The sequence below is a fragment of the Mesoplodon mirus genome (assembly GCF_964341445.2).
Source record: "Mesoplodon mirus genome assembly, chromosome: 14".
NCBI classification, from domain to species: Eukaryota; Metazoa; Chordata; class Mammalia; order Artiodactyla; family Ziphiidae; genus Mesoplodon; species Mesoplodon mirus.
Window position 1 is genome coordinate 61,315,860 of NC_138990.1, and position 9,770 is coordinate 61,325,629.

Below are 9,770 nucleotides of genomic sequence, written 5' to 3' on the forward strand. Positions count from 1 at the left end.
AACATACCTTAGAATAAATACCCATGCCTGGCTTGGAGGCTGCAGTGGCCAGAGGGAGGGAGGGCCCTCCCCATGCTATGGGCCTTTTGGGGTTTGTTTTAGGCTTGTGATGTTACTTTCCTTAAAGGAATTAGACAGTTTTATAATTTTCTTTCTTTTTAGTATGAGCAAACAAGCAATTTTCAGGCCTATCCATTTGTTTGGGGCAGCCTCCAAAGTTTGAGTGGCCTTCTGGGGCTGGTAGGCAGACCCAGAGCCCCTTGGGGGTTGTGGGGTAGGTGGCATCTTGGGAGGGGGGCAGAGGGCTTCCAGGCATCTCAACCCAACTTCCTCCACAGCTCCTAGGGAGGCAGCTGAAATCTGGGGGGGAAACAAAGAGGCGGGTTGCTTTTTAAGATGGAAAGTGTACTGTTATTTCTACTGCTATTTAAAAATATAAGCCAATAGGGGAAATCAAGGCTCCATGACTGGGAGCAGGGTTAAAGAGAAGCCAGATCCAATGCAGAGGAAGTTGGGGTAAACGTGGCCGAGGACTGCAGACCAGGGAGGCCAGAGCGGTTTCCAGCACCCTAGGTCCTGGGCTCCAGCTCCCAGGCACCGGATGCCCCCCAAAATCCGAGATCCTGGGGCGCAGCAGCCCGCCGGACCAGGGTCGGCGCGCGGTGGGCCCCATGATCTCATCTCTCCTTTCTTCCTCGCCGCTATTAGTGCTCACATAGGCAGAAAGAGGCGGCCGACGTGCACACCATGTGCAAACCCTGCTGGCTCCACTGTCCCTCGGCCTCTCCTTGGGGGCTGGCCCTCGGCGTTCATGCAGCGTGGGGAGCCTCTCACCTCCCAACAAAATCCCCCCTTTAATTGCTCATCCCATTCAACAACTCTATGCCCATGGCTATTAAATTTTCTGGATCAACTTCTTTGGGGAAGAGGGAAAAAGAGGGAGCTCAGAGACAGTAAGAAAAGGAGAGAGAGAGAGAGAGAGGAAGAGAAGGGGGAAGGTGGTGAGATTAAGAGTTGCAAAGATTAAAAAAAAAATTCTCTTTCCCCCCTTCTCCCTCTTTCCCTGCTCTCCCCCTCCCCCCCACTCTGGCTAAGTGGTAAAACCGTCCTTACGTTCTCGGTATTGATTGGCAGGGCTGACAGTGATTGGCAGCGGTTGCCGTGGCAACGCCACAACGACACGCCGCAGACCAATAGAAAAGCGAAACAAAATGTTTCAATGCTGCACTCACTGTGGATTTAGGGGAGATATTATGAGGCTGTTGTCATTAGGGCGATTGCTGTGGAATCGCTGAATCTTGACTCGGCGGTGGTTGGCTCTCGCTCGCTCTCTCTCCCTCTCCCTCTCTGTCTCGGGTTCTCTCTCTGCGCGCGCGCACCGGGCCGCTCTCCTTCCTCCCTCTCTATGTGGCTGCGCGGGTGTGTGTGTGTGTGGATGTGTGTGGGGTGTGGGTGTCCCTTACGCCCTTCCTCCTCCCCCTCCTCCTCCTCCTGCTCCCCCCTCCTTTCCTTCTCCTCCTCCCCCCTCTCCTCTCCCTCCTCCTGGTCCTCATCGCCCCTCTCCTCCTCTTCCTCCCCTCTCTCTTCCTCTCCCTGAATTTTCTCCTCTCCTCTCAGGTCAGTCCATGGTATTCCGCTCCCCCCTAGACCTCTATTCCTCCCACTTCTTGTTGCCAAACTTCGCCGATTCTCATCACCGCTCCCTACTTCTGGCGAGTAGCGGCGCCGGGAACGGTGCGGGAGGCGGCGGCGCGGGAGGCGGCGGCGGCGGGAACTGTGCGGGAGGCGGCGGTGCTGGCGGAGCAGGCGGCGGCGGCAGCGGCGGCGGCTCCAGGCCCCCCCCGGAAGAGTTGTCCATGTTCCAGCTGCCCACCCTCAACTTCTCGCCGGAGCAGGTGGCCAGCGTCTGCGAGACGCTGGAGGAGACGGGCGACATCGAGCGGCTGGGCCGCTTCCTCTGGTCGCTGCCCGTGGCCCCCGGGGCGTGCGAGGCCATCAACAAGCACGAGTCGATCCTGCGCGCGCGCGCCGTGGTCGCCTTCCACACGGGCAACTTCCGCGACCTCTACCACATCCTGGAGAACCACAAGTTCACCAAGGAGTCTCACGGCAAGCTGCAGGCCATGTGGCTCGAGGCGCACTACCAGGAGGCCGAGAAGCTGCGCGGCCGCCCGCTCGGCCCGGTGGACAAGTACCGCGTGCGCAAGAAGTTCCCGCTGCCGCGCACCATCTGGGACGGCGAGCAGAAGACGCATTGCTTCAAGGAGCGGACTCGGAGCCTGCTGAGGGAGTGGTACCTGCAGGACCCCTACCCCAACCCCAGCAAGAAACGCGAACTGGCGCAGGCCACCGGCCTCACTCCCACACAAGTAGGAAACTGGTTTAAGAACCGGAGGCAGCGCGACCGCGCCGCGGCGGCCAAGAACAGGTCAGTGGCGGGGCCCGCGGCCTGGCTACACTCTTCGGGGCCGGGGAGGGGGAGAGCGGTTGAAAAGAGGGTGAGCGGACAGGAGGCGGGAGGCCAGCGGCTGCCGAGCAAGCGAGAAGCCGAGACCTCCTGGTCAGTTGGAGAAAGTTTCCGCTTGCCCAGGAGCGTGGAAGAGGAGCGGGCGTGGGTGTATTGATTGCTTTGCCCTAAAGGGGCTCTCGTCAGGGTGGAGAGAGTGTGTGTGAGGTCCTGAGTGCCCATAACCCCTGGGTCGTGTCCCTGGGAGCCTTAGCCCTGCGCTGCACCCGCGGCAGCCTCCTCAGCCTGGGATCCAGCTCCGGGCTTCTCTGGAGCCTACAAACAGGGAAGAAAGGAAAGCGCTCCTTGCCACCTGGTTCTTATTTCCACGCATTGCAAAAACCCAGGGAGGAATCCACGAACGTCTGGGAGAGGAAACGGAACCTGGGTCCCTGGCATGAAGGGGAAAGGCCGGTGGCCACCGTGCAGCAGGCCTGTACCCAAAGCCTTGAAAGTTGCCTGACCAGGAGCAGGAGAGCCAGGCTGGGAGTGGAGAGGCTGTGTGTGTGTGTGTGTGTGTGTCGGTGCTAGCCCTCCTGCCGAAGCCAAGGAGCATCCCCTTGGTCCACTAAATTGGGAAATAGGAGCAGAAGCTGCCTTGCTGCCCGGCAAGTTGGCCACAAACTCACAAAGTTGCACTGGGCTTGACCTGTCAGCAGAGCTGGGCCTGGGGGAAGTAGGGAGAAAAATAAGAAGAAGGGGAAAGAGGAAAGGAGTGGAGAGGCAGAGGGGAAGGAGGAAGTGGGATGAAAGCCCTGATGGAAGGCCTGTGTCCCAACCCTGCCAGGGTAGGCACTGGGCCTGATGCGCTGCAGGGAGCAGGGCTGCAGTTGCCGACAGCTGCCGGGGCTGGGGACTGGTGTGAGCTCCTGGAGGGAGGGAGGGAGTGTGTTCCGTTTTAGGTGTCCCAGGCCTAAGCCTTTGGCCCTCTCACCCTTGCCTTTGCAGCCAACTTTTCGCCCGATGGGGGCAGCGCCCAGGGCGAGGGGAAGGCCTCCTCGTGGGGAGAACTCAGAGACACTAGGTTTACGTAGCAGCTGCCTGGCCCGGGGAAGGGGCAGCCGGAGACGGCTCTGCTCTCCACTCCTGCCTTCTCTGTCTCCCGCTTTCCCTCTCCCTCCTCTTCCTCCACTTTTTTGCTCCCAGCTTCCTCATTTTCTCTTCCCCCGATCCTGCGCTCAGCTCAAGGATCCAGAGAGCAAAGCCAGCCGGTCCTACCAGGAAGAGGCGGCGGGCGAGCAACCCGCAACTCTTGATTTGGGGGAGCTGAGGCAGGAGGCATTGAGGGGACCCGTCCACTCCATTGGCAGCCGGCTGAGTCGGAAGAGTCCCCGGGGCTGGGGAAGAAGAAACACTCAGCCTCTCCCCGACTTTTGCCCCTTCGGGGCTCGGCGTCCTTCGCAGTTTGCGCCCGGGGCCTCCCCTCCTCTGGCGGCCGGCCTCGGGTTCTACCTCTCCCTCCGAGGCCCGCCCCGATTTGGGAAGCCTTGGGAGGCTCCAGAGAATGCCGGGGAGGGGAAGACGGGAGGCCAGACCGCGCTGGGGAGGCTGCAGCGCTCAGGGAGCCGACAGATGCCCGGAGGAGGGGTGTACGCGCAGAGAGCGAAGTCGGGGGCGGCGGCGAAGGGCGCGGGGTTCGGGAGGCAGAGGGGCACGGGCGGCTGCGGAGCACCGGCGGCGGCATGCCCGGCTTCCCGGCGGCGCGGGCTCAGGGAGGCGGCTTGGCGGAACCGGGTGTTGGGGCTGCCGTGTCAGGGCGGGCGCCGCTCTCTGTCTCCCGCAGGCTCCAGCACCAGGCCATTGGACCGAGCAGCATGCGCTCTCTGGCCGAGCCCGGATGCCCCACGCACGGCTCGGCAGAGTCGCCGTCAACGGCGGCCAGTCCCACCACCAGCGTGTCCAGCCTGACGGAGCGCGCGGACACCGGCACCTCCATCCTCTCGGTAACCTCCAGCGACTCGGAATGTGATGTATGATACCCAAGGCCGCCCTCCTCCCCCTCCTCCCCCTCCTCCTTCCCCTCCTCCTCCTCGACCTCCTCCTCTTCCTCCTCCATCCCTAGAGCAAACCGAAATCAGGATACACAATCATACACACACCCAAGTACACACACACTTCCACTCCAGCCAAAAATATATAAAAACCAAGAAAAATAACAAACGCAAACCATCAACAATTCCCAACCACCATCTACCACCACGGCCACCCCAAAGGACCGCGACGCCAACAGACAGTCACAAACGCTGATGCTGCGGGCAGAAAACATAAAAGAGGTGACAATTGTATACTTTCTAGGACAAGCACGGCTTCTCCTTTTGGTTCCCACGGACCCGGCACCCCACCTGCATGACGATTTATTTGTATCTGGGAAAATACTCTCTCTAGTTTAAAACGATTTAAAAAGAGTCGACTATACAAAAACCGACCGCCACCACGACGACAAGACGACAAAAGCAAAACAGACAAAAAGAAAAAAAAAACCCTCCATCTCCGTTCGGAATTTGTTTAAAAAAAAGAGAACTCCTCGAGAGGGAAATAGCAAATGTTTCTCGCCTTTTGTTGCGCTCTTTTTTCCTCTCTCGCTCTTTCCTTCTCTGTTTTTAAGTCCAAGTATTGGTCAAACAAGATGCAATCTTCTGTTTTTTGTTCAGCAGACAATCATTTTCTTGTTAAGCACCTTTTTCTCTCCACTCTGTCACTGCCTGTGTGGGTACTGGTTATAAATGTGGAAAAAGAATAGTTATGACTGTAACAGATTTTTATTTTTATTTCAAAATTTTATATGAATTATGTATATCTTAATGATCGGTCATTTTCCCAGTTTGTAATATATGTGTAGAAATTGCCTGTATATGATATTGCTTTTTCTCCTCTCCCTTTCTCTTTCTTTTCTCTCCCACCCTCTTCTCCCTTCCCGCTCACCTGTCTCTTTCCTTTTTGGGGTTCCCCTCCCACTCGATGTTCCTGGCGTCGACTTGGCAGTCAAGGCGTGGCGTGGCGAGCTGGGTTAGGAAGAGGGACCCCGTCGCTAGCGAAAGCGGAGAGTGAGACCGTAGTATTCTTATGCAAAAGCTATTTCAAGTATTTCTTAGCTGCTTTGGAGATATCTCTCACTCCCCGTAGAGCGCTTTAACTGTTATCTTAACTGCGTGTTTATCTATATGTAAAAACTTTCTAAAGCAAATACAGTATTCTCCATTTTCTTATCACTCCCGGAGACTGGTGTTTTTATCCGCCCCTGTGCCGGCAGCCCCGGCGTGCAGCAGCCCGGCCTTTGCTTCCACTCCAGCTATGCCGCCGGAGCTGGAGCAGAATTTTAAGACTGTGTCTGAGCTGTTTTCTGGAGAAGGGGAGCGGAGGTGGAAAGATGGGAACAGGCCCTTCGGAAAAGAACTAAAGCCAAATCCTGAGCGAAAAGGCAGAGAGGGTGCAGGGAGAGGGGATTACGGTCGGTTTCTTCAGCGCGAGATGCCAGGCCTAGATCCCCAGGAATTGCAGCCTTGCCGCAGCCCTGGTGAGTCTTTGGGAGTGCGTTGGCGTCTTTTGGTTGTTACTGCCTTTTTTTTTTTTTTTTTAAGGGAAATACACAAGTTCGCCAAACGCAAGCATAAATCTAGACCGGAGGTGACAGGTTTTCTCTTCTTCTGGGGGTGGGGTGGAGGTCAGGGGACAACTGTAGGCCGGATGAGGCGGGTATAGAGACAGCAAGGAGGTAGTTTGAGTTTAGGGCCTAGAATCAGGATGGACTCCCTCCTCACCACCCGCATGTGCGTCTGTGTGACTGTATGACTTGCCTCATGGCTCTCTGTCTCCTTGAAATTTCTTTTTGTCTTTTGGGATCAACTGGAGTCTCTCGAGCATTTCAGAGTTGGGTTATACTTTAAAACGACCCACCCCCCGAAATCACTGCTTTTTGCCAACCAGGTTCCCGCTGGCCCCTGGCCTCCCCGCCCCGCGCTGGGGGTGAGTTGAGGGCCCACAGTTCCCTGAGTTGGGGTGGCTGGCGGCACCTCCGCCACTCTGGGCCAGGCTGGCCTGTGCCCCAGGAGGAGCCGAAGAGGTAATTTCAGAAAACTTGCCTTCACTTGAAAGTCCAGTTTCCAAAGCGAGTAGGATTAAGGAGAAACGTGCCTGGAATTTCGTGCCTGTTTCCAAACTAATTTTGATTTCCGATTTCCTTTTGTCCCCAGCCTGGCAGCACCATTGGGTTTACGTAGGCCGGGCTGGGCAGAAAGGCGGCCAGGCCGGGAGGTGCCCTGGGCGCAAGTGGGGCCTTGTGCGCCCAGGGCATGCGCTTGTGTGGAGAAGGTTCCTGCGTGCGTACTTACTTAGAATCAGGGCATCCAGACCACCTCAAGAGCTTCCAAGTTCTGTGGCCTGGCACACAGTGTTAAAATCTGTGCGTGTGTTCACTGCCCGGGGAAACGTTCCTCATGGAGCCACATTCCAGGCAATAGTGACCCAGGTAGTAGGAATTTGGGGAAGGGGCTGCCTGGGTTCTCCTCAGCCTGGACCTCTGTTCTGGTGCACAGAATGATGTCTGGGGTGAGGGGCTCGTCCCCTACCCTCATTTTCAAATGGCCTGTCACATACTTGACCCAGACCTTGGGCCTGGAAACCCAAGGCGTGGCTGCCTCAGACAGTGTGGGGTGTCTGGAAGGACCCTACCCAACAGACCGCCCAGAATTGATGGGTGGAAAGAAAGGCATGGTGCTGCTAGAGGGTGACCCCTGGAAGGGCCTTGACTGGTGACACTAGGGAGCAGATGCCTTTTTGTCTGGGGACAGGGGACAAACCAGTGTTAATAAAATGCTTCCTTCTCCCAACATACCCAGCAGAGAAAGCGTTTGGGGCAACCAGTGCCCATTCCTCCTTCTCCACTTCAGCCTTGGGGGCCTAGCCCCGTTGGGTGTCACCAGCCTGCTATCTGTCTTGCTATCTCTTGTCTGCCACTGTCATCTCCTACATGTCTACTAGGTCTGTACAAATACCAATACCCCACTCTGCACTTTCTGACCTTACCTAAGGATTCCCTGCAGGAGAGGCATGAGTGCTGGTTGTGAGTGGTGTGGATGTGTGCAATTCTGAAAGCTGGCTTCCACCATGCAGTCAAGGTCTACATATAAAGGGGTGTGTATGTGTTGTGATGTTTGATATAAAAGTGTGTACGTTGAATCAGTGTGTGCCCAGTGTGTGTTTTCATGTCTGTCGCCTATAGGGTGGGTATCTGTGGGAGGTTTGGGCAGTTTATATGTCCCAAGTTCTGCAAGGAGTGGCTTAAGTACACCTACAGGATGCTGTGTGTGCAGGAGTTTCCGTGCAGTGGACGTGTGTCTTGTGAGTCTTGAATCTGGTGTGGACATGTGTGGGTTCCCTTGTTCTAGTCAGTCCACAGATATGACCGCCAGGCGGTTGCCCACCCCTAACCCTCCTTCCTCTCCTTTTAAGGAATGGGGAGTCACAATGGGTCTTCTTTGACCCAGAGGGCAGAGGGGAGTTGGGCTCTTTGGCTTCCCCAGTCCACCCGTTACCCTGACACACTGCGGACATTACATTGGATTTGGCCCCTGCCCCTTTAAACATCAGAGAGAGGGGAAAGAGGCCCCTTTCTGGTCAGATCTCTCCTTTAATCGGCTGCCTGCCCATTCTCTTTCTGGGTCCCTCAAAGCCACGGCCAAGGCAGTCAACGTCCCAGGGGCCGCCAGGGTAGAGCTCGAGGGCAAGGCCTGGCTGAAGCCCTGCTGGGGAAAAGCCATCGCAGCCGCTAAATGTAGCCCCCATGGCCTAGGAGTGTTGTGGATTCTGCCTTAGCAAGGGGAGCGGGTGTGCCCATGATCTCGCTCGCTTGGGCCTCAGCAGGCTGGGTAAGCAGGCCTCAACGTTCATCTGCCCCCTCTGTCTGGGCCAGCCCGTGGGCCAGCTTCTCTCCAGGTGTGCCAGAGCCGTGGCACACGCCGCTCGGTCGCATCCCTGCTTGTGCACCGTGCATTTCCTTCTGGTGCCCCAGCCGGCGCACTCTGGCTCGGAACCTTCCCTGTGTGCATAGGCCTCTGGGTACCTGTATCTGGGTCGCCTACTCTAGGGTGTGAGGGGCTTGAAAAATAACAGCCAATTTGGGAATATTTTCTTCGTTCCTGCCTCCCTCAAAGAAAAACAATGGCGATCTGGGATTTGCACCAGAAACCTGAACAGCAGAATGGGATGCGAAACCCGGGAAAATCTGTATCAAAGGCATTGACCCCTAGAAGCCGCCTGCCCGAGGGAATATAGGTCATTCTACCCCTTTTCCGGCCTGCTCACCTCTCCCTCGTCAGCCCCGCCCCCAGCTCTGTCTACCAGGCCCCTCTTCTGGCCCTCCTCGAATCCTGCAGCATCGACTGCCCAGCGCCAGTGCAGTTGATTATCCCTGGCGAGACATACAGCTGATTAAAATGAAATGACCTGGAAGCTGCTATGGTGCAGGGTGGGGATGCTGATCAATAGTGGGATTGGAGGCACAGGAGCCTGGCCAGTCTGGGATTGGTGGTGGAGGCCATAGACCAGCCAGGGATGGCTGGACTTTGGACGCACGGAGGGCTCCAGTGATGTCTGGGAGGGCCAGGCCCAGGCCTAGACGAACCAAATGGGGGTGGAACTCGAACCCTAGTGTGGGCTGTGGTAGTAGAGTGGCTCCCTCAGCTTCTTCTGAAAGGAGAATGGGCCAGCCTGGAATATTCTGGACCCAGCTCATCGCTCAGGTCACTGGAGCTCACAGCCTAGTCCCAGACCCATGGCGCATTGGGTGTGCTTCGCCTCTCCAAGCAGGGGATGTCTCTGTATCTTCTCCCTCTCCCTGTCTTTCTCTGCCTCCTTCCCTGCCTGGGTCTTTGTGTGGCTGTCACCTGAGGCACCGGCTGCCACCTTGGGGACCTTCCCAGGCCCTCCCCTACGCCCTCCACCCCTAAGAGTTGGGGCTGAGGTGTCCAGCCCACCGGGGGTGCTCGCCCCCAAGTTCTTGGGCTCAGGCCCCTCAACTTCCCACGGCCCAGGCCCCTTCCGGCCCCAGCTGAGTTGAGCCTCCTGCCCCAGTGCGCTGGTCGGTGCGGGTGTCTGGCCCAAGGGAGGGCAGGAGAGAGCCAGGGAGGAGGGGAGCAGTGCTAGCCGGGTCCGATTTCTCCGGTCAGCTGAGCACAACTTTCCATTCGAGTGTATTCATGCAGCGGCTGATTGAGCTTGTCTGTGTCAGGCGGGGCTCCGCAGGAGCGAGCAGGCACAGCCAGGCTGA

The 9,770-nt window shown here is 57.2% G+C and overlaps 1 protein-coding gene across 2 annotated transcripts; it reads left to right on the top strand.

Annotated features, from left to right (window-relative positions):
• Window positions 1-1,617: 1,617 nt before the first annotated feature.
• Window positions 1,618-5,228, top strand: SIX3 (SIX homeobox 3; the record flags this gene model as incomplete). 2 transcript variants are annotated; one of them, XM_082642408.1, is made up of 3 exons in its annotated part: window positions 1,618-2,428; window positions 4,290-4,449; window positions 4,802-5,228. In XM_082642408.1, exons 1-3 carry the CDS (start codon window positions 1,626-1,628, stop codon window positions 4,889-4,891), a joined length of 1,053 nt encoding a protein of 350 aa, XP_082498534.1. In that variant the 5' UTR covers window positions 1,618-1,625. The 2 variants fall into 2 exon arrangements, with proteins under 2 accessions (XP_082498534.1, XP_082498533.1); XM_082642407.1 differs by lacking the exon at window positions 4,802-5,228 and having other exon boundaries at window positions 1,620-1,716; window positions 1,807-2,428; window positions 4,290-4,482.
• Window positions 5,229-9,770: the final 4,542 nt, after the last annotated feature.